The sequence below is a fragment of the Trichosurus vulpecula genome, chromosome 2, assembly GCF_011100635.1.
Source record: "Trichosurus vulpecula isolate mTriVul1 chromosome 2, mTriVul1.pri, whole genome shotgun sequence".
Classification (NCBI taxonomy): domain Eukaryota; kingdom Metazoa; phylum Chordata; class Mammalia; order Diprotodontia; family Phalangeridae; genus Trichosurus; species Trichosurus vulpecula.
Genome location: NC_050574.1, coordinates 41,695,211 through 41,718,528, shown reverse-complemented (window position 1 = coordinate 41,718,528; position 23,318 = coordinate 41,695,211). Strand labels below are relative to the sequence as shown.

At 58.7% G+C, this 23,318-nt stretch overlaps 1 protein-coding gene across 10 annotated transcripts; it reads left to right on the top strand.

The window, feature by feature from the left end:
• The first annotated feature begins 896 nt into the window (after positions 1–896).
• ARHGEF1 (Rho guanine nucleotide exchange factor 1) lies at positions 897–22,618 on the top strand. Of its 10 annotated transcripts, none has more exons than XM_036745747.1 (31): positions 897–990; positions 7,658–7,696; positions 7,789–7,866; positions 8,571–8,684; positions 9,359–9,457; positions 9,579–9,621; positions 9,705–9,951; positions 10,117–10,146; positions 10,350–10,449; positions 10,540–10,636; positions 10,902–10,937; positions 11,065–11,199; positions 12,140–12,248; positions 13,843–13,854; positions 14,843–15,010; positions 15,232–15,377; positions 17,631–17,777; positions 18,003–18,085; positions 18,448–18,573; positions 18,674–18,788; positions 19,576–19,676; positions 19,931–20,008; positions 20,129–20,204; positions 20,289–20,456; positions 20,848–20,935; positions 21,101–21,184; positions 21,374–21,441; positions 21,519–21,608; positions 21,827–21,975; positions 22,059–22,153; positions 22,307–22,618. In XM_036745747.1, exons 2-30 carry the CDS (start codon positions 7,670–7,672, stop codon positions 22,140–22,142), a joined length of 2,898 nt encoding a protein of 965 aa, XP_036601642.1. In that variant the 5' UTR covers positions 897–990; positions 7,658–7,669; the 3' UTR covers positions 22,143–22,153; positions 22,307–22,618. The 10 variants fall into 10 exon arrangements, with proteins under 10 accessions (XP_036601642.1, XP_036601646.1, XP_036601641.1 ...); XM_036745751.1 differs by having other exon boundaries at positions 7,616–7,696; positions 21,522–21,608; XM_036745746.1 differs by having other exon boundaries at positions 7,616–7,696.
• The last annotated feature ends 700 nt before the right edge of the window (positions 22,619–23,318 follow it).

Genomic DNA, 23,318 nt, shown 5'->3' with positions numbered 1-23,318 from the left:
GATGAAAGGACACTGAGCAAGAGAGATGAGAGAGGGGCACAGAGAGAGACGAGGGAGTCAGAGAAAAAGGAAGAAACAGGCTGGCAGGAAGACGGAGCAGGAGGGAGACGCAGAGGTGACAGACGTAGAGAGACAGAAAGGGTAGAGTGGCAGACAGACAGACAGAGGGAGCCGGGAGGGAGACGAAGAGATGAGAGACACAGACAGAAAGAGGGACAGAGGCAGACAGACAGTCGGAGCAGGAGGTAGACGGAGGTGAGAGATACAGAGAGACAGAAAGGGTAGGGAGGCAGACGGACAGACAGAGAAAGAGACAGACACCCGGGCAGCACCGACCTACAGTCGGACAGACAGACAGAGAATAGGAGAGTCAGCAGGTCCCGAGCCAGAGGAAGGAAGGGGTGGCAGACACATGCTGGGCAGATTCCAGCTCCACGGTGACCAAGGGGCAGAGACACAAAGACAAGGAGATGTGTATGTATAGATGTGTGTGCTGGAGGAGACACCGAGCCCTTCTTGGGGCTCAGGCTCCCCCCATACCCCCTGGGCAGGGTCCTTTCTCTCTGGCCCCCCCAGACTGTCCTTACAGCCCCCCTGCTGGGGCTGCTGACAGTGACCCGAGACTAGGAAAATAGGAGAAGAAGAGGGACAGGAAGAGAGAGTCCAAGAGCCGGTGATGGAGGAAGAGAAGAAGGGGCCACTCTGCACCTCTGGCTGGGCTGAGCCTCCCAGGGAGGAGGAGCTCGCAGGCACTGGCAGAGAAGGGGAAGGAAGCGGAGGGGAGGAGGTGGGTGTGGGGTGTGGGGGGGGACCCCTCCCAGCCAGGGCAGGAAGCGGGGAGTGGCAGGAGGGCCAGGGCCTCCGGAAAACCGGCCCAGCTCCGCTTCCTGCCCAGCCAGAGCCAGGAAACCCAAGCCGGGACCCAGGGCCCGGGATCCCCATCCCCCTGTACCCCCAAGACCTTTGGGGCTCTCCCCGGCCTAACCCCAGGTACATCTTCTCCCACCTCCTTCCTTTCTCTAGCACCCATTGGGCTGTACTTCCGGAGTTCTCCCTGTTTTCCTTTGATTGCAGAAGACTATCACCTGGGAAAAAGGGTTGGGTCAGGGGAGGAGGACCACCGGGCAGGGGGAGCTGAGGGCAGAAGGACCAGAGCGGGGAGAAGGGGGGGTGGTTAATGGGAGGCCAGGTAGGAAGGGATGACGAGAGAACCAGGTAGGAGGAGGAGGGGTGGCTAAGGGGAGGACCAACAGGCAGAGGGAGCTGAGGGACCAGATAGGAGAAGGAGGGGCGGCTGGGGGGGAGGCCAGACAGGAAGGGATGAAGGGAGGACTAGACGGGAGAAGGAGGAGGGGTGGCTAAAGGGAGGACCACCGGGAGCTGAGCAAGAAGGACCAGAAAAGAGAGGAAGGCTAATGGGAGGCAGGTAGGAAGGGATGAAGGGAGGATCAGAAAAGAGGAGGGATGCCTAAGGGGAGGACTAGGAGGCAGAGGGAGGTGAGGAAAGAAGGACCAGACAAGAAGAGTAGGTCAGGGACGGGGTAGTTAATGGGAGGTAGAAAGGGATGAAGGGCGAATCAGGTAGGAGGGGGAGGGATGCCTAGGAGAAGGATCACCAGGCAGGGGGAGCTGAGGGGGAAGGACCAGAGCGCGGTGGGGGAGGGGGGATTGCCAGACTGGCCGGGCCGAGGGGGTGGTCAGGGACTGAAGGACAGAGGCCCAGGTGGGAGCGAGGGGGTGAGGTGCGAGGTGATGGGAGAAAGCTCTGGCCAGACGGGCGAATGGAGAAGAAAGGAGGTGGTGCTGCAGGGAAGGTCACTGCCTGCTCCAGAGGGGGTCCCTGAGCCCGGACGGGGCCGGGATGGAGCCCCAGGGCTGGGCAGGGCCGGGGTGGGAGGGCTGGACAACACGCGAGCGCCCGGGGTGGGGGCGGGAAGGGGGAGGGGCCTCTACAATAGAGAGCAGTAGAGAGCGCGGAAGCGGCGGGTCCTCCGGGTTGGCACGAAAGGCCTCGTGTGTGTCCCGGGAGCAGTCGAGGGGGGGCAGCCTAGAGCGGCCCCAGGTGGTGGCGTGGGGAGCAGTGGAGTTGGGGCTGCGGCGCCGTCCGTGGGCGGGCTAGAGAGGACTGAGCCGGGCCTCCGGGAGGAGTGGAGCTGGGGAGGAAGGGCTCCAGGGGGTGGCTAGAGCGGCTCCGCCGAGGGAGGGGGAGGAGGCTGGGGCGCCGGGGAGCTGGACAGACAGGACGAGGCTACCGAGCAGGTGAGGGTTCCCCCCTCCCCAGCCCCGCCCTTCAGGCACCGGCTTCCTATACCCAGCCAACCCCCACTCCGACCCTGTAGATACCACTACCACACAGCTCCCTGGACTCTGCGGACACTGCCCCACCCTGTACAGTCCCTGGACCCCATAGACATTCCGACCCCGGAGGCTCCATGGATCCTGTAGACACGCCCTACCCTATACAATTCCTGGACCCTACAGACCTCCCACCCCATATCATGCATGTAGACCCCCTGGATCCTGTAGGCATGCCCCACCCTGTACAGTTTTTGGACCCTCTAGATCCCCTTATCCCGCATGCTTGTAGACCCTTGGACCTTATAGATACCCCTGGATGCTGCAGACACTGACCCACCCTGTGCAATCACTGGACCCTATAGACACCCGTACTACAAGACTCCTTGAACTCTATAAGCACTGCCCTATCAATCCCTGAACCCTGTTACTGCGCCTCCATATATAATGCACGTAATCTCTCCCCTCACCCTATAGACACACCACCACATAAACTCCATGGACCCCGTCGACACACCCTCCCCTGTAATCCCTGGATCTTATGGACTCCCACACCCTTTATAATGCCTGTAGACCCCTGGACCCTATAGACACTCCCACCACATAGATTCCACAGACCCTCCAAGTGAGCCTTATCCTGTACCTAGACCCAATAGACACCCACTTTGTATAACACATGTAGACCCTTGGGTCCTATGGATGCCCCCCACCATATAGATTTCCTGGACACCTCACCCCATGTAATTTACGTAAACCCAGACAATCTAGATTCCATGAAATTTGTAGATACCCCCAATTTATATAATCCATGCAGACCCTATAGACCACCCCCCCCCCCCATCCTACAACCTCCCTGGCATGTAGACACTGGCCCACCCTGTACAATCCTTGCTAGAGATGCCTACCCCATATAGACTTCCTGGGCCTGATAAGTATCCCCACCCTGCATAATCCAGGAAGACCATAGACTCCTCCCCTCCCCCGGCATCCCTGGACTCCCATCCTATATATTTCATGTAGACCATCAGACTTCATAGAACTCCTACCCTGTATAATCTCTGTAGCCCTATAGATGTCCCCAGCATATAGAATTTCTGGACCTTGTCTACACCCTTACCCTATATATTTGGGCAGCTAGGTGGCCCAGTGGATAGAGCCCTGGCCCTGGAGTCTGGAAGATCTGAGTTCAAATGTGGCCTCAGATACTTACTAGTTGTGTGACCTTGGGCAAGTCACTTAACCTCAGTCTGTCTTCATTTCCTTGTCTATAAAATGAAGATAATAATAGCACTTTCTTCCAAGGTTGTTACAAAGATTAAATGAGATAATGATTGTAAAGCACTTAGCATGGCACCTGTACTATATAAATGTGAGCTGTTGTTATTAGAACTATTATTACTGCTACTACTATTACTACTACTACTACTACTATCACTATTCCTGTCACTACTACTACTGCTATTACTGTTCCTATTACTACTACTACTACTATTACTACTACTACTGTTGTCATAGTCCACACACACTGTGGACCTTACCCCATTCTGTAGCAGCCCTCGTCCCTGTAGACACCCCTACCATATGGACTCCGTTGACCTTGTAGATGCCCCAGTCTATATATTCCACGTAGACCTCCCTCATCCTGTGGCATCCCTGGGCCCTGGAGACACTGCTGTACTCTGGGCCGTTGTGGATGCGCCTTATCCTAGAAATCCCTCAGCCGTGCAGACTCTCCCTGGGCCCTTTAGATTAGACTCCCCTAGACCCTATAGGCTTCCTCTTCTGTCAATTCCCTGGACCCCATAGTTTTGCAGGATCTTCTCTTCTGCCCCTGGACTCCCTGAACCCCATAGATTACCACCCTCTTGAACGCTGATGACCAGAGTTTAAGGAAAACCTGCCCCCGTAGACTTCTCCATCTCTTGTGCTCCTCAGTCCCTCTAGACCCCAAACCCCAGGAACCCCTGCCAACCCAAGAAGTCTTGACCCCTGTGGATTCCTCACTCCGGCACCTCCCTGTCCCTAGACAGTCACAACATTTCTGAGTTCACGCGAATATCACTAAAAGCCATTTTCTGTGGGGGGGCCCTCGGCCCTATAGAAATCTCTCTGCCCACAAAAATCCTCAGCCTAGTGACCAGCCTGCATTATAATCTTCAGAGAATTCCGCTTCAACAAGTTGTTCTTTCCGTCCTTTCGAGGATAAATGTTCTTTAAGCGATAACAAGACCAAGTCTACCAAGAGTCAGTGCACTTAAGGAGTGTCCGGCCTTCTTAGGGAGGGTCTCAGGGGTGCACCCTGGAGGGAGGAGGGCAGGCTTCCCCAGAAGATGGCACCTGGAAGAAGATAAGGATTCTCACAGGTGGAGCTGAGGGAGGAATGCATTCCAGGCTTAAGTAAATGAGCAGAGGTGGTTGATGGAATGTCAAGTTCTCGGAACAGCAGAGTGGACCAGTTTGTCTGGAATGTAGAGTGCGTGAAGGGGAGGGTGATGAGGCTGCAGAGAGGTGCACTCAGAGCCAGGCTATGGACGGCAGCCCGCCTGGGCTTCTGAGAAGAAACAAGAAATTCAGGCTGTGGGTACTAGGGAGCCACGGAAGGGTCCTGAGCGGGTGAATGGTCAGACCTGAGCCTTAGAAGGATTGTTTGATTGACTGATTGGAAGATTCTGAGGACGGGTGGTTGGAAGGATGGCTGTAGCTTCTGCAAAAGATGGGAGGAGGAGCAAGGGTTCTGTTTGGGGGCATGTTGAGTTTTCAGTACCTGTGGGCCCTTCAGATAGAGGCAGTTGGTAATGTGTGATTGGCGCTCGGGAGAGGGACTGGGGCTAGAGCTGTGGGTATGGAACAGAGAGAAAGGACAGCACCTTAGGGGACACCCACTGTGGACGACTGGCCAGCAGGAGGCCGACAGGGAGAGGATGGATGGGCAGGGAGCGAGTGGCAGAAATAGGCACATGGACAGATCCGGGGGAGGGGGACGTCAGCACTGGCAAAAGCTACGCTGGAGATTGAGGAGGTGAGATTCTCGGGAACTTTGAAGAGAGCGATTTCAGCCAAAAGATGGCACCCTCCACCCCTGTTATCAGCTTCTGCGCCTGTAGACCCCTGCCCGCCATCACTTAAAAATAGCCCTTTCTGGAGGCCTCAGTAGGAGATACCCTTAGGATGACATAGAGTCTCCCAGGGAGAGTCCTATCTGGTGCTCACTCTCCTGTTGATACCCCTGAAGGACTTCTCCCCTGAACCCCCAATATGGCCCCTAGAGAGCCCCTGTGTAGGCCTGGCTGTTGGGAACTTGGTTTTTAACATTTTGATAACTGGTCTCTTTTGTAATCTTACATATTTAAACACACAGTTGTGAGAAGTTTCCCTAGACGTCTGCAGACTGCCTGCTCGAGGGGTCTGGACCACACGGAAAGGTGAAGGACGTCTGTTTTATAGGGCTCTCCTCTAATATTCCATCCCTCTCAAAGCCTGCAGATAAAGACGGCACCTCTTCAGTGCTCTGGCTGCCCGTAGGAGTGGTGCCTAGAGCCGACTCTCATGACTCCCCCAGCTCTCCCTGTTCCCTTGGCTGCTCCCCATGGACCCCTCGCTCCCATCACACACCCCTGCCTCTAAAGCATCCCTCTTTCTAGTAAGCCCGTTCACTGCAGGACAGACTCTGTTAGGGCACTGCAGCCCTCTGCAGCATGGGATCCTCTCCTGTGCAAACCTCAGCCAGCCTCCCAAATGCCCCCTGGCACCTGGGCCTGTAAAGCCCCTATTCCCTGGACACCAAAGGGCAAAGAGACCTTCAGAGTTGTCTAGTCTTGCTCCTGTTCTGCAGATGAGGAAATGGAGGCCAGAGTGGGTCAGCGGCTTGACCATGTCACCAAGGTGGCAGAGGCTGGCTCCAGAGTCCGCACTCTCTCTGCTGTACCCCAAGCCCCCAACCTCTTTGGACCTCCTTTGAGCCCTCTTAGAGTTCTAGTCCCTGATAGAACTCGCTGGCCTCCTGCAGGTCTGCTGTCTGTATAGACTTGTCCTACTTCCTGCAGACCCCTCCCACTCTTCCTCTGGAGCTTAGGGAACCCCTTTTCCTTTGGGGTCTCTGTACAGAGCCCAGTCCTGGGAGGAGGTACACTTATTGGATGACCAGGCTGGGGAGCTACTTGAGGCAGGAAGGACCGGATGTGGGATAGGGGAGAAGGTATTGGCTTGGGGGGCTGAGAGAGCAGGGTCTGGGTAGGAGGAGAAGACCTCGGTTTGACCTGAGGGGCCACTGGGTGGGAGGGGGAGAAGGGCCAGTTTAGGGGCTGGGGTGGTGAAAGAAGACCCAGCTGAAGGGATGGGGGGTGCAGGAGGGAGAAGACTGAGGTCCCCCCACCCCCCAGCAGTCAGGATGAGGGGTTGGGTGGGACCGGGGCAGGTCCCGGGCGATGCCAGCTGTTAAAAATAGCTGCTGGGTCAGCAGTCCAAGGCCACTCCTTCTCCCCTTCCCTGGGGATGTGGGGCCTCCCCACCCCTTCTCCCGCCCTCCCCTCCTCTGGGCTCTGCCCCCCTGACACACACACACACATAAGGCCCACTTATGTGTGATTAATGTTCCGATTAGACAGACTAATTAACACCACGAGGGAGGAGAGACAGAGACGGAGAGACTTGGGAGTGTGTGTGGGGGGGTATGGGGTGGTGGAGACAGAGACAGACAGGCAGAGTCGGCCTGGGTGGGATGGAGAGGAGGAAAGAGAGAGACAGAGAGCTCCTGAGACCCCGCCTTCTGCCTCAAGCCAGCTGCTGGGATCCAGAAACCTGAGCCCTTGGGTGGGGGAGCCAGAAGCCTGATGGGAGTGAGGGCTGGGAGCCTGGACTCCCGGGTCCCTGAGGGGGTGGGGATCATAAATCAGGAGGCCTGGGTTCCCCATGGGGCGGGGGCTCGTGGGTTTGGGGGCCCATGTGACTTCCTGTTTCAGGAAGTGGGGCTGGTGGGTGAAGAAGGCAACATCCGGCCCCCAGCCCTGCTCTCTTCAGGTCAGGGCCCCCTCATCCCCCCAAAACGTTGTCCCACCTCTCCTCTGCTCAGTGGCTCTGTCTCCCATCCCTGCTCCTCTCAGGGACCCAGGTTTCCAGGCTTCTCATCCCCGTGCCCTTGGGGGCCCGGCATCCTGGCTCACCCCACCCCCAGCTTGGCCAAGGCCCCGGGCTTCTGAAGGGCTCTTTGTGGGCTGGGACAGAGGCTCCATTGAGTGATGGGTGGATGCGGGGAGGCTCTGTTTACTCACCTCCCCACCTGGGCCAGGAATGTGTGAGTAACCCAGGCGTCCGGGCCTCCTAGCTCGGGCCTGGGGCCTCACTGTGGCCGGGACTCTCCCCACAGCCTCAGCACAGCATGGAGATGGAAGATGCTGCTCGAGGGGTGAGTGCCGCTGACGGAGGGAGGGCAGGGGGCCGGGACCCTCCGGGAGGGGCAGCCCAGGTCACCCATCCTCCTTCCCTACTGCCTTCCAGGCCCCTGGCCCAACCCGGCCAGCTCCGGTCAGCATCATTGGTGCTGAAGATGAGGACTTTGAGAATGAGCTGGAGACGGTGAGCTGGCATACCAGGACACCACCTCCATCACAGCCGGGGCCCTTGTCTCCTCCTTCCCTCCCTGCCACGTGTATCTCAGCATCCCATAACTGAATGTCAGAGCTAGGAGAGCCCTTAGAACAGGGAAGGTCAGGGCTGGGAGGGCCCTTAGAACAGGGGATGTCAGAGGTGGGAGGGCCCTTAGAACAGGGGATGTCAGAGCTGGGAGGGCCCTTAGGGGAAGTCAGGGCTGGGAGGGGCCTTAGAACAGGGGATGTCAGGGGTGGGAGAGCTCTTAGAACAGAAAATGTCAAAGCTGAGAAGGGCCTTAGAACAGGAAATGTCAGAGCTGAGAGGCCCCTTAGAATAGGGAATGTCGGGGCTGAGAAGGGCCTTAGAAAAGGGGATGTCAGAGCTGAAAGGGGACCTAGAACATGAGATGTCGGAGTTGGAAAGGTCCAAGCTGGCCATGTTCCAGATGGGGAACCTAAGGGCCAAAGAGGCCCCTTGCACTCCCTTCCTCTTCCCTCCAGGGACTGGGTTTGCTGGAGAGGAACCAGGAGTCAATGCATCCAGCCTTCTCATATGACGAATGGGAGAGTCCAGGGCCAGGGACTTGCTCAGACTCCTCCCAGCATCAGGGGCAGTGCTGGAGCTCAAGACCCCGGCTCTCTGGACTCTGCCCCCAGGCGTCCTGCTGATGGCCTCTGTTCTTTCCCCAGCACCCAGAGGAGCGGAGCAGTGAGTTCCAGAGCCTGGAGCAGGTGAAGCGCCGCCCGGCCCACCTCATGGCTCTCCTGCACCATGTGGCTCTGCAGTTTGAGCCAGGACCTCTGGTGAGGCCTGGGCTTGGGGCCCAGCAATTTGGGAAGACTGAGGTGGCCTTAGCACCAGGGTACAGAGCCTGTAGGGTAGGGCCTAGAGCCAGGGTGCACAGCCTAGGAGGGCATCTAGAAGGCAGAGACCACACAGGCCAGGAGGAATCTAGAATCAGAGAGATCCAGAACCAGACCTGGAACAGCCAAGGGTGTGTGTTTGTCTAGAGCCAGACTCTGCATGACCTGTGGTCATCTACCACCTGGATGGCGGCCTATGGCATCTAGAACTTGTGATTCTATCTGGAGTCTAGAACCTGGCTTCATTATGGAATAGGGAGTCTTAACTTGGAGCCTGTGAACTCTAAAACAAATCTCTTACCTCCCTCCTCTGTCCCTTCCTGTGTCTCCATAGAACTTTCTTTGTGATCCTCTGTATTTTGTTTTGTGCATTTCAAAAGTGTGACTCTGGGGGCTCGGGCCCAGGACAGGTCATAGACTCTTGTGATCTAGAATGTTATCAGCACAGCCTGCGGGAGGGTCCCCTAGGCCAAGGGCACCTAGAACCTGAATACCAGCCCCAAGCGATTCTAGAATGGGGAGAGCTGGGGGTCGGAGGTGGAGGTCTTGGCGGGGGGGAGTGGATGCTGGGGTGGGATGGTGACCTCTGCTCTCCCCCACCTCCTGCCCCCAAGCTCTGCTGTCTCCATGCTGATATGCTGACCACGCTGGGCCCCAAGGAGGCCAAGAAAGGCTTTCTAGATTTCTACCACAACTTCCTAGAGAAGACGGCGGTGAGGAAACCCTCCCTCCCCCTCCCTGTCCCAACCCAGGCTCCCCTCCCCTACCCAGGGACACATGAGAAGCCCCCTTCCTGCCCACTCCTACCCCTCATAAGGCTTCTCCTCCTGGCAGGTCCTGCGTGTGCCTGTGCCCCAGTCAGTGTCCTTTGAGCTCGGTAAGTCATCGTAGGGGCCCTTGGGAGCAGGGAGCCCTGCTTCAGCCCCTGGGGCCACCATGCTTACCGTGCCCATCCCATAGATCGCACGCGCCCAGAATTGCTCCCGGAGGAGACCCAACGGCGATTCCTGCAGGAGGTGGTCCAGGCCCAGCAGAATGCCATCTCCCGTCAGCTTGAGGACTTCCGGTCCAAGCGGCTCATGGGGATGACCCCCGGAGAGCCAGACTTGTCCCAGCTGGAAACCTGGGCTGCCCGGGACCGGGTCAGCTTTGAGGGCCGGGAACGCCTTGTGGCCGAGAGGATCCTAAACCGCCTGGAGGACATTCAGTGAGTGGGCTCCTTGCCCCCTCCCACCCTCTGCTGACTGCACCCTTCTTTGCCCTCCTGGGGGTGAGGGCGGGTGCCCCCTCTGCCTCCCCTGGCTCTCCTGGGAGTGGAAGGGCTAGTCAGGAAGCCAGCTGACTAGACTTTCCCCCCACCCTCTCCCCACAGCCCAACCATCTCTGCGGATGAGGAGAAGAGGTGATGCCTGGGATCTGCCTCTGGGGTGGCGTCTGGGGGTGGAGGGAGGTGGGTTCAGAACCTCTGGGGCCCTGCCACCCCCAGCCTGTGGGGAGAGGGCTAGGGGTGTGGGGGGGTGGTCAGAACCTCTGGGGCCCTGCCATCCCCAGCCTGTGGGGAGGGGGCCAGGGGTGGGGCCTGGCTCACTGCCTCCTTGCCCCCAGTGTGGCAATAGTGAACGCCATCAGCGCCTACATGCGGTACCTCGGTGTTCGGACCAAGAGCAGCGACAAGAAGGCCCGAGGAAACTTCTTCCGGAAAAAGGTGCCTCCTCCCTCTGCTTCCCCCAGGCCCACCCAGAGCGACTGGGGAGGGAGGAGGCTGCTGACCACTCTGACCGCCATTCCCCCACAGATGCCTGGAAATCGCCGCACAGATGACACCCCCAAGAGCAAGAGTGTGCTCATCAGCATCCTGGATGCAGCCCGCTGGAACCGTGGAGATGCGCAGGGTGAGCCCTGGCCCTACCCAACCGAGATCCTCCCACTGGCCACCCCACTCAGGCCCTATGCTCAACATCTTCAACCCTGCCCCCCAGATCCTGCCTTGGCCACCACCTCAGGCCCTACCCCCCCATCCTCCCCTGGCCACCCCTTCAGGCCCTGTCCCCCCCAATCCTCCCCCTGGTCCCCCCCAGGCCTTGCCCTCCAGTTATGTTGGGGACTGGAATGGCCTCGGCCCCCATAGCTCCTCATGGCTCCTCTTGTTTATTTCAGCCCCTGACTTCCGACACCCTAAAGCTGAGACTGACGGTAACAGCCTTAACTTTGGGGTCCCTGCCCTTGGGGTCTGAGGGAGGCCAGGGAGGGGTTTCATGGGCCTGGGTTCCCAAGGATGTGGAGTCAGGGGGCCCTGATACCAGCCCCTTCCCACCCATAGGCGAGAAGCTGGGGCCTCCTGAGAGGAAAATCAGCCAGGTGACTCCCCCAAAGGGGATCATTGGACCCCCTGGGCCAGATGCCCCTGGTGTCACTGTGCATCCCCCTCCAGGTGAAAGCCTTGACAAGGAGTCAGGTGAGAAAAGGGGTTCCTTCCCACCAAATAGCTTCGCCTGGGTCCAGGGTGAGGGATACAGTGATGATGTCCTCCCATGGCAGGGAGGGGCCCCATGATTCCCACCGGTTCATGACTCAGAGATCTCCAGACACTGAGTATGAGATTCCGTGGTCTGCTCTGGGAACCCCCTCTCATGGTCTAGCTCACGGGAGTCCCTGGTTCTGGGACCCGTGGGCTGTGGGTTCCTCCTTCTAGCCGTCACTCATTGTAAGATCCCAAGGGTGCCCACGTGCATGATCTTAGGGTCTGCTGTCCTCCAGGTGCCAGTCTCCGCCAGGGCTAGGGGAGGGTTCCCGGAGAAGGGGACATCATGCCCTTAAATCAGGGGCATTTACAAGCGATTCTCTGACCACAACCTCGCTTCAGATTGGGGGTGTCTGTGTCTGTGATGTGTGTATATGTGTGTTGTGTGTATGTATAGGTGGATGTGGGTGATATGTGTGGGGTGTGTGTGTGTGTGTATGTTGTGTGAATGGATGTGTGATGTGTATGTATAGATGTGTGTGCTGGAGGAGACACCGAGCCCTTCTTGGGGCTCAGGCTCCCCCCATACCCCCTGGGCAGGGTCCTTTCTCTCTGGCCCCCCCAGACTGTCCTTACAGCCCCCCTGCTGGGGCTGCTGAGCAGGGGTCTCCAGGCTGCCTCCAGACTAACTTCAGAGCTGCTTTCTGTCCCCAGCATGGTTCCAGCCTCCCTGGGCCTCAGAGACTCCCAGCTGCCCCAGGCCAGGGCTCTCTCCTCCATCTCACTACACCATCATTACTGGACTTGGGGAGGGGGTGCCCCATTTGTGTACATTTGTGAGGAGGGCTCTGAATGCTGAGGTCCTGGGCCCAAAGCAGGCTGGAAGACTGGCTCCCTCATTCCCAAAGGAACCATATGCCTTCTTTCTCCCCAGGTACTGATCTACCCTCAGAAGTGGGGGACCCACCCCCCCAAGGCCCATCAAGCTCAGAGTCCCCCATCCTCCCAGAGAGCAATGCAGAGGATGGGGCTGACACGGAAAGGTAGGAAGGGGGCTGGGGCTGAGTGGGGCCTTCAGGTGGGGACAGAGAAGAGGGGAAGTGGGAGCAGGGGAGGGGGTGCCTGTTTGGGGAGGGAGCTGTCCTGCCTGCCTGTCCGCCTGCCCACCTGCCCGCCCGCCAGCCCATCATCTTGCCCCTTCCACCTCCCACCCCTATCCACCCCCACCTCCCTGAGTGCCTTCATTCTCGTGGTGGACAGAGCCTCGGCCTTGATGGAGAGGCCAGCTCATGGCCCAGGTCACCCGCTGACCAGCTCTCTGACCTGAGGCAGGTCACGGCCCCTCAGGGCTTCGCTCGCTGCTGCTTTAACATGAGGGGTCTGAGGACACTTCCAGCTCTGACTCGCCGTGTCTGTCAGCTCTTTCTGAGCCCTCCTGTGTGCCTAGGCCGGAGGCCAGAGGGATCAGGGGCCTCAGAGACCCAGGATGGTGGGGAACAGGATGAGAGCCAGAGCGTGGGGCTAGGGGAGGACAGGCCAGGACAAAATCCTCCCCCCAGGCCGAGCAGCTCTGGGAAGCTGCCACTGGGAGGCAGCCACGAGGTCGGACCTCGGAGGGCAGGGCTGATTCCAGCTGGGCCTGGGCTTGGGCTAGACCCGGCCTGGCCCTGGAGGCCTGTGGCCAAGGCCTCTTTGACCTGAGCTCAGTATTGCATGGGCTGTGGTTCCCCTTCCAGCCTTCTGTGGCTCTCTCATGAGCTGTGTGACCTTGGGCCATTCCTTTCCCCCTCTGGGTCTCAATTGTCCCATATGCCAAAGGAGGAGGTTGGACCAGATGACCGCTAAGCACTCCCCTTTTTTCTTCCTTTTTCTTTTCCTCTCTCCTCTCCCTCTTCTCCTTCCCTTCTCTCTCCTTCTTTTCTCCTCTCCCTCCCTTTTCCTTCTCTCTTCTCCCCCCTCCCCCCTCCCCTCTCTCGTCTCCCTCCCCTCTCTCCTTCCCCTTCCCTCTCCTCCTCCTCCCCTCTCCTCCACCTCCCCTCTTTCCTCCCCCTTCCCCTCCCCCTCCCCTCTCTCCTCTCCCTTTCCCCTCCCCTCTCTTCTCCCTCTCCTCTCTTCTCCCCCCTCCCCTCTCTTCTCTTCCCTCTCTTCTCCCCCCCTCCTCCCCCCTTCCCTCTCTTCTCTTCCCTCTCTTCTCCCCCCTCCCCTCTCTTCTTCCCTTCCTCCTTTTCTCTTCTCCCTCCCTTTTTCTTCTCCCTCCTCCATTTCCCCTCTCCCCTTTTCTTCTCCTTCCTCCATTTTTTCCTTCCTCCTCTGTCTTCTCCCTTCTCTTCTTCCTCCCCTCTCCTCTCCCTCCTCCCTTTCTCCTTTCTCCCTTTCTCTTCTCTCTCCTCTCTTACTCTTCTCCCTCTTCCCCCTTCCCCTTCTCCTCTTCCTCTCTCTCTCTTTCACCACACTCAGTTCCTGCCTCCCTACAGTGTTACCCCCACCTTGCTACATGCTGCCCCGGGGGCCTCGCCCCCCTCATGGTTGGGGGGGACGGGCACTGCCCCCAGCCTGTCCTCGTGCTGCTGCTTTGGGAGACCTGGGGGGTGGGGCCCATCTTGGGCACCTCTGACCCTGAACCTGCTCTCTCCCCAGAAAGTGGAAGAGGTGGGTGCCTGGGCCCCGGGGTGGGGGAAGGGGTCTATCCCTCTCCCCCATGTCTTCCCGGCCTCCTTCCCCCTCCCCATGCACCGCCCCACCTACCTACCTTTGAGGGGGATCAGACCCCCAGGAACAGCTAAGTATCCAATGCCCCTCTCAGGCTTTCTGAAGCCTGCCCCATGTCCTGCTCCCCCTTCTCCTCAGAAATGTGGGGTGGGGTGCTTTCTGGAATCCACTGCAGCCCAGGGTGGGACTCAGCTCCTGTTCCCTCTCCTCCCCTCAGGCCCCTCTCCCTGCCTCCATCCCCTTCCAGGCTCCCAGAGTCCCTTATGGCCTCTCCCCCTTCCCCAGCCTCCCCCAACTCAGGAGCATGGCATGGAGTGCTGACCTGGTCTTCTCCCTGTTGCATGTTCTTCCCCCTGGATTCTGTCCTGTCTCCCCCCTCACCTCTGTCCCCCTGCCTTGATTTCTCTCTTTGCCTCTTCCCTTTGCCTTATGTTCATTCCCATTCTTTGGTCTCTGTCCTGCTCTCTGTCTCTTTTTGGTCTCTGTCTCTCCTTGGTCCCTGTCTCTCCTTGGTCTCTCACCTCGTCTCTGTCTCCCCTTGGTCTCTGTATCCCCTTGGTCTCTGTCTCTCCTTGGTTTCTGTCTCCCCTTGGTTTCTGTCCTGGTATCTGTCTCTCCTTGGTCTCTGTCTCCCCTTGGTTTCTGTCCTGGTCTCTGTCTCTCCTTGGTCTCTGTCTCTCCCTGGTCTCTGTCTCCCCTTGGTCTTTGTCCTGGTGTCTGTCTCCCCTTGGTTTCTGTCCTGGTCTCTGTCTCTCCTTGGTCTCTGTCTTTCCTTGGTCTCTATCTCCCCTTGGTCTCTGTCTCCCCTTGGTCTCTGTCTCTTCCTGGTTTCTGTCTCTCCCTGGTTTCTGTCTCTCCCTGGTCTCTGTCCTGGTCGTCTTGGTCTCCCCACCCCTGTTTTGGTATCTCTCACTCACCTGGGGCCCAGACTGTCTGGGAGATTGGGGCGCTCCGAGAGCCTTCGGGTGACCGACCGGCGCAGGCCATCCCGGGGCAGCCTTGGGGCCAAGGGCCGAGCAGGGGGCCGCTCCAGAAGCGACGTGGACACAGACCCTGGCTCTGCCACGGCGGCCCTTGGCTCCGCCCGACGTGCCACGTAGGTCACCCTTTCCTTGACCCCCCCTCCCGCTCAGGACGAGCAGGAGAGTGGAGGGTGCCCTGGTCACAGAGCCTGAGGGGGTGGCCTGGGGACTGCTCTGGCAGGATGGTAGGGTGGGGGCAAGGGTTGGAGTGGGGGGGCCAGATGCCTAGGGTGCCAAGCTAAGGGGTTTGGAGGGGGCTGAACACCAGGGTCCCTCACAGCTGTCTGTCCCATAGCCCTGAGCCAGGGGAGGAGGGGGAGCCGGGCCGAGCAGGGCTTGAGCTGGAGCCCGAGGAGCCGCCCGGCTGGCGTGAGCTGGTCCCCCTTGACACCTTGAGTGGGATGCACAAGAACCAGGTGAAGCGCCAAGAGGTGATCAGTGGTGAGTCCCAGGTCCTCCCCTTCCTCCACTTCCAACCTGCCCAGTCTTTGCGGGTCGCCATCTCTACCCAGGCCCTGGTATCTGGTGGTGACCTCTGACAGCCTCTTGGTGAGACCATCTCCTGTAGAACCCTGGGTCCCTGTGATCCTTGGAGACCCCCCTGCTCTTTCCTCCATCTCTTAGGTCCCTGCCCCCATCTCTCTTGTGCGAAGTCTTGGTGCCTCGGGATGGTCTCTGTCCTCCATCTCCAGACTCTTCCTGTCTTCCTGGCTCCTTCCCTCTGCCTGCATCTCTCCCCTCTGTAAAAAACCTTCCATGCCCTCAGGCTCCACCCCTGCTACTCCAGCTTCTCCCATCCTCCTCTCCAGAGCTGGTCATTCACCACCTCTGCTTTGCCAGACACAAGCAGGTTTTCTCCGCCTTCATCTTGCACTCTTTGACCTGGGCTTCCCCTCCTACCCTCTGACTACTCCTTGGTCCTCACTGTGTTTGGCCCCAGGGCTCTGCTGGGCCTTCCCATCCTCCCTGGGGATCTTGTGGGCTCCCAGGAGTTCAGTGATCATCTCTTAGAGCCCCAGTCTCTCTCCTGAGCCCCAGTCCTGTAACACGAAGCCTCCTCCTGGATGTTTCCAATTGGATGCCCCGTTGACAGCTCCGATTGAGCACGTCTAAATCAGACTTCTCTGCCTCTACCCTAACTACCCTCTCCCAAGCATCCCTGTGACTCCCCAAGAGCCCCAGGCTCAGCTTCAACCTCTCCCTCACCCCGCAAAGCCAGGCAGTTACCCTTGATTAACGATATTCCTTGAATGTTGTGGTGCGGGCCCCTCATCACCTCTCCCTTGGACAGGGGCAGGAGCCTTCTGACTGGCCTCCCTGCCTCACATCCATCCTCCATCCTTCCACACAGCTAGGCCAGTGGTTTTCCCAAAACATGGGCCTAACCATGTCACTCTCCTACAGCTAGGGAGTAAAGTGGGCCGGGATCAGAAAGACCTGAGTCCAAATTTGATCTCAGATGCTTAGACCTCAGAACCTGTGCCTTGGGCGGATCACTTACCTGGGGTGGGGAACCTCCAACCTCGAGGCCACATGTGGCCTTCTGGGTCCTCAAGTGCCGCCTTTCGAGTCCAGATTTTCCAGATCAAATCCTTTTATCAAGGGGATTCATTCTGTGAAATTTGGATTCAGTCAGAGGGCCGCACTTGAGGACCTAGAGGGCCACATGTGGCCTTGAGGCCACAGGTTCCTCACTCCTGACTTAGCCGATCTGTGCCTCAGTTTCCTCATAAGTTAAATGAGAATACCATAGCACCTGCCTTCCCAGGTTGTCATGAGATAAAATGAAATAATGTTTGTCAGGTATTTTGCTATGAAAATTCTGGCTGTTCCTGAGATGCGGCATCTCAGCCAAACACGGACTCCGCAGCATCGGAAGCCCTTTACTGTCGGGCTCCAGGCCGAGTTTTAGACTTGTTGTACATTTTTACTCCACCTTCCCACCTCCCATGTGTGTATATGTGTGTGTATAAAATACATACACAATATAATACACGTATGTACAATGTGTGTGTGTGTGTGTCTGTCTGTCTGTCTGGTTGTCATTCCTCTGATGGAATGGAATGGAAATCCCTTGAGGGCAGGAGCTGTTTCACTCTTACCTGTTTCTGCCCAGTATCTAGCCCAGGGCCTGGCACATTTAAGTATTTAATTGCCTGATTGACCACTGCTGCATTTATCCCCTAGGGCAGCTAGGTGGCGCAGTAGATACAGCGCTGGGCCTCAAGTCTTCCTGAATTATGGTCAGTTACTAGGTCCCAGTGACCCTGGGCCGGTCACTTCACCCTGTTTGCCTCAGTTCCTCCTTGATAAAATGAGCTGGAGAAGGAGACGGCAAACCCCTCCAGGATCTCTGCCAAGACAACCTCCAGCGGGGTCACAGAGAGTGGGACACAAGCAAACAACTAAACAGCAACAATGCGGTGCCTACTATGTGCAGGCATTGTGCTAATCTCATTCGATTATTATTATTAATAATTATTATAATAAATGCAAAGGCCAAGAAAACCCCAAAAGGAGTTACGCAGACATGCCTGAAAAATGCCTGATGATTAACAGCCTCTCCATTTCTGCAGTGACCCCTGGTGGGACCCCGCCCCTGCTCCATCCTGCCCTTCCTGAGGAGCCGTCCTGTGCTTTCCACCCCCTGGTAGGGCCGATGCCTGGGTCCTGACCTCTCCCTCTCCCCTCTAGAGTTGCTGGTGACCGAAGCCGCCCATGTGCGAATGCTTCGGGTGTTGCATGACCTCTTCTACCAGCCCATGGCTGATGGGGGCTTCTTCACCATGGATGAACTGCAGAACATCTTTCCCAGCCTGGATGAGCTGATCGATGTGCACTGTGAGTAGGGCCCTTCTCCCGTTCCCTCTTCCCTCTCCCCACCTCCTGTTTTGTATTTCCTTTGCCAGTAACCACGGTGCCCCCACCCTCCTCTCACTTAGTGTCTCTAACCTGGAGCCTGCTCCACCCCCCACCCCCCACATACAAACTCACCTTCCCAGCTCCTGGGTATTTCGGGGAGAAGACTCTGGGCTTTGTGCCCAAAACCTCCCTGTGTGGTCCCAGCTCTGTTCCTGGAGAGCCTGATGAAGCTGCGTCAGGAAAGCGGCTACCTCATCGAGGAGATTGGGGATGTGCTGCTAGCCAGGGTGAGTTGGGAGCCCCGCTCCCACCAACTCAGCCACAGGGTGTCCCGATCCCCTCCTTACCCCCAGGGACCCAGGTGTCCCAGGTCACCCAGCTTCCTCTCTTCTGGCCCCCATATGTACCAGTGTGCTGAGCTGTGCCCCGCTCCTTAACCACTCAGGGCTCAGGCATCTTCATTCCCAGCCCCAGCCCCTGCCCCTTCATTCAGCCTGTTCCCAGGCCTTGCCCCAGTTTCTCTCCCTGGTCACTCTCAGGATTCAGCCCTCAGTCCCCCCAGAAGCGATTTCCCCCTCCACAGTTGTGTGAGGAGGGTCTGGAGGGAGGCACCGTGTGCACACCCCGACCCCCAACGATCTTCCCACAGTTTGACGGCCCAGAGGGCTCCTGGTTCCAGAAGATCTCTTCTCGGTTCTGTAGCCGTCAGTCCTTTGCGCTGGAGCAGCTCAAGGCCAAGCAGAGAAAGGAGCCGAGATTCTGCACTTTTGTGCAGGTGGGACCCGAGGGGCCTGGGTCTCCGAGGAGGCAGAAGCTGGGGGGGCAGGCTCTGGGAGTCAGGACCCCTGAGGTCACCTCGCTGCCTTTGCCCCTAGGAAGCAGAGAGCAGGCCCCGCTGCCGGCGGCTACAGCTCAAGGATATGATCCCCACGGAGATGCAGCGACTCACAAAATACCCTTTGCTTCTGCAGAGCATCTGGCAGAACACAGGTGAGCATGTGTGTAGGCAAGAGCACAGCAGAGAGCCAGGGAGGGGATAGGGGAAGGAGCAAGGAGGGGATGGAGTAGGGAAGGGGAGCAGGGGGGAAGGGATCAAAGGATTGGGGCGATGGGAGGGAGGAGGAAGGGGGAAAAGGAGCAGGGAGAAGGAGGGAGCAGGGGAGGGATGAGGGGAGGGAGCAGGGAGAGGGGAGGGAGTAGAGAGGGGATGAGGGGAGGGAGCAGAGGGGATGGGGAGAGCAGGGGGGAAGGGATCAAGGGAGATGGGAGGGAGGAGGGAAGGGGAAAAGGAGCAGGGAGAGGGAGGGAGCTGGGAGAGGGAGGGAGCAGGGCCTCCCTCCATTGATCTGGGGAGGGGAACATGGCAGTGGGTAAGGAGGGAACTGAGCCTCCTGACTCCCAGAACCCATCTTCCCTCTGGCCTAAAGTTGCATACTGAGCGAGGATCCCTCTCTCCCTGGGCCTTTGAGACCACCTGCTCTGATTGCTTTGTTCAGGAGAGGAAACTGAGGCTCAGGGAAGGGGGCAGGGTCTTTCCCTAGTCATGGTGTAGCAGGAAGAACCCTGGGTGAAATCAGAGACCCAAGACCAGGGGTCCAGCCTTCACTTTGCCACTCAGTTGCCATGTGATGCCTCAGTTTGTCCCCAGTAAAATGGGGTTGTGGCCAGCTCTCTAGAGGGCCCCCAGCTCTGATGTGCTGTGTTATCAGTCAGAGGGAGGGGTACCTGCTAAGGGCCTTCGGACTCTTCCTGATGCATCCCTGCCTCACCCCTCTAGAGGAGCCAAAGGAGAAGGCAAAGGTGGAGCAGGCTGCAGAGTGCTGTAAGGAGATTCTGCATCATGTGAACCAGTCTGTGAGAGACATGGAGGACCTGCTGGTGAGGGTGCAGTGAGCTGGGTGGGGGGGATTGGAGGGAGGGGAGAAAGTTGGGGGGGGAGCTGGGGGGAGGAGAGAATTGAGGAGGGGGAGGGGAGAACTTGGGAGGGGGGAGAACTGGGGGAGGGAGGGGATGGGGGGCAGAGCTCAGACCAAAGATTATTGGGGAAGAACCCCCAAGCTGGGGGAGAGGAGGAAGAAGCCGGGCCAAGTTGGGGAGGGGGGCAGTGGGCCAGACTGCGCCTATGTCTGCAGCGGCTCAAGGACTACCAGCGCCGTCTGGACCTGTCTCACCTGCGGCAGAGCAGTGACCCTATGCTGAGTGAGTTCAAGGTGGGTCTTCTCCTTGCCCACTGCCCCTGCCTCTCCCTGAGGGCACCCATTTCTGGAAGGACTGCCCCCACTCCCCCCCAATCCTTTCCACTGTGACCTTGGACACATTCCCTGCACCAGAACCTGGACATCACCAAGAAGAAGCTGGTGCACGAAGGGCCCCTGACCTGGAGAGTGACCAAGGACAAGGCTGTGGGTGAGTGGGGGCCAGGCAGTGGGGGCGGGGTGGGGGACCCCCCCCGCCCCCGCTCAGGCCCTGACCCACCACCCCTCCCCGCAGAGGTGCATGTGCTTCTGCTGGACGACCTCCTGCTCCTGCTGCAGCGCCAGGATGAGAGGCTGCTGCTCAAATCCCACAGCCGGACACTGACCCCGACACCCGATGGCAAGACCATGCTGCGGCCTGTGCTGCGCCTGACCTCTGCCATGACCCGCGAGGTGGCCACCGGTGAGCTGGGGCAGGGCCAGTGAGGGGATCCCAAGCGTGTGTGTGTGTGCGCGCGCGCACGCGCGTATGCTTACGAATATAGATATGAAGTGTGAGAGAGTGTGTGTGTGTGTGTGTGTGTGTGTGTGTGTGTGTGTGTGTATGTGTGCGTGTGTGCGCGCTTTACTTCATGTGTGTGCATAGGGAGGGAGCTGCCAAGAGCTTCAGGGCCCCTGCGAAGGACAGGAGTGGGTGCCATGCTGAGAGGTGTGGAGCCGTGGAGGACCCAGCAGAGACGTTCTGGGGAGGAGGGCAGAGGCTGTGGAGCCCAGGGGGACACTGAGGGAGGTTGGGACTTTGGGGTGACCCAGCAGGAGCAGCCCCAAGCTGACCTTGCCTCCCCCCTGCACAGACCACAGAGCTTTCTACGTCATCTTTACCTGGGACCAGGAGGCTCATATCTATGAACTGGTGGCCCAGACCGTGTCAGAAAGAAAGCAGTGAGCAGTGGGTGCCTGTGGGGGTGTTGGCCGGGAGTCCCCCTGTGCCCTGCCTGGGTGGGTCCCCCAGCTTCTGGAAGAGGGCCCTAGCAGCCTGGCCTGGGGCAGGAGTGGGGAGACGTGTGTGGCCTCCCAACTGCTGTCCCCTGCTCTCCTTTGTCCTAGCTGGTGTACCCTCATCACTGACACTGCAGGCTCTCTGAAGGTCCCAGCCCCACCCTCGAGGCCCAAACGCCCAAGCCCCATCAGGTGAGAGGCCTCCCCCTCCTCCTTCTGCCCTCCCCCTCTGACACCTCCCCCCTCGCTGCCCTCCCCCACTCTGTCCTCCTCCCCCTTTTGCCCTCCCCCTCCCCTTCCCCCCACTCCAGGTACGTGTCCCTCTTTCTGGGCCCCCAGTCTTCTTCCATCTCTTCCCATGCTGGGTCTCCTTCCCCTCAGTACTCGGGAGCCCCTAATCAGCATCTCTGAGAATGGAAACAGCAGCAGAGAGATTCCTCAGGCTGAAGGTAAGGGAGGCCGAGGAGGGGAGGTGGCTGGGCTGGGGCCAGACGGGCGGCTATCTGAGGTGGCTCCCTGCCTGCAGCAGGCCGCTGTGAACGCATCCTGACTGACCTGCTGCCCTTCTCCTGCCTGGACCCCGAGGGGCAGCTCGCAGCCTCTGCCCTCCAAGAAGGTGACTGTGGGGCCCTGGCTTGCCCTAGCCTCAGTCCAGCCCCAGTCCAGTCCCTGCCCCACCTCATCATCCCTGGCCCTGATCCTGCCCTGGCCCAGATCTCTGCCTGACCTTTCTCCACCATGCCCCAGATTCCATCCCCGCCAGCCCCATCATGATGTCCCTGTGTCCCAGACTCCATCCCCATGTTCCTGATCTGCCTTCTCTGTGCCCCTCAGTCCTTTCCCTTAAGCAAATCCTGCTCCCAGGGGAGGAGGAGAATGGGCCTGGGCCAGCCCCTGAAAGTGAGGGGGTGTCGGGGGCTGCCCAGACCCAGGAGCTACGAGAGAGGCTTCTGAACTTGGAAGACACCCTCAAGAGGCTGGAGGTGAGCCAAGGTTAGGGGTGGGTGGAAGTGGGGAGAGGAAAAGGGGGGCTTCCCCTCACAGAGCTCCCCTCCTGCATCCTCAGGAAGTAGAGGAAGAATTCTGTCGGCTCAGACTCATCATATCCCAGCTCAATGGGGCCACCCCCAGCCAGGCTGGCTGCTCCTGAGGGTCGGGCAGGTGAGCCCCCCCGGGGAGGGTGCAGACTACCCCAGATGTTGGGTGGGTGAGCCGTGGGCCCCTGGGGGACCAGGACATCAGAGCTCCCCTTCGGAGGTGCGGGCTGGCTCCCTAAGGGAACAAGGCTCTTACTGTGCCCTCCTGCCCACCCAGGCCCTCTCCAAGGGAGGACCAGGAAGGGGGAGGGGAGATGTCAGGACGCTCCCCACATCGGATCATCCACTGCCTACATCTGCAGAGAGGAGGCCCGGCTGACACAGGCTGCTCCTCCTCCTCAGCCCCTTGCCCCACCCACCTCTTATCCTCTGCCCCTTGGGGGACCTCAGGGCTTCATTCCAGCTCCTCTTCACTCATGGGACATGTCAGTATTTTGCTCCCACACGTGGGGGGCTGTCCTCCCCAGCCTGTCCTTCTCCAGTGCCTTATCTGTTATGCATCGTTTTTATATTCTGAGGTTTATTTTTAATATATATATATATATATATATATGTATGTATATGGATGGATGGATTATGTGTTAGATCTGCCACTTACTGCCTTCCCTGCTTTGGGCCTCAATTTTCTCATCTGGGGAATGGCACTACCTGCTTCACACTGGGAGTTGGGGGAGGGTCAGAGACACCCCCACCCCTGAGTCTGTCTATCTGTCTCCATCCCACCCTGCCTGAGCCTGGAGTCCTTGAAGGTAGAGCCAGCCCCGCCTTTGACAGAGGGGTCACTGAGGCCCCAGGTTCCTTACCCAGGGAGAGCAGGGCAGTAATGCCTCCCTGGCCCTCACTGTCCTGAAGAAGGCACTCTGGAAACCTTCACATCCCTGTTTCATACTGGGAGTCCCAGAGCCAGGCCTGGCCCTCTGCCCTCCAGCTCAGTCAGTCTGCCCTCAGGCCTCACTAGGCCCTCTTTACCTCCCCCACAGTAACACATGACTCTTCAATCCTCATCCCGGGATGGTTTTTTTCTCCCTTTTTATTTTTGTAATAAACTCTTCCCTTGGAGGGGTAGGGGTTGGGGCGGATTTATTGCTCTGAGCCCCCTGGCCCCAGGGCTGGGGGTGGGGATGGGCAAGGAGGAGGCTTCTCCTTCATAACACAAGCACATCACGCACTAGGTTGGGGAGGAGGGGCTCACAAACACATCTGGGAAATGGGGGGGCAACACCATATTG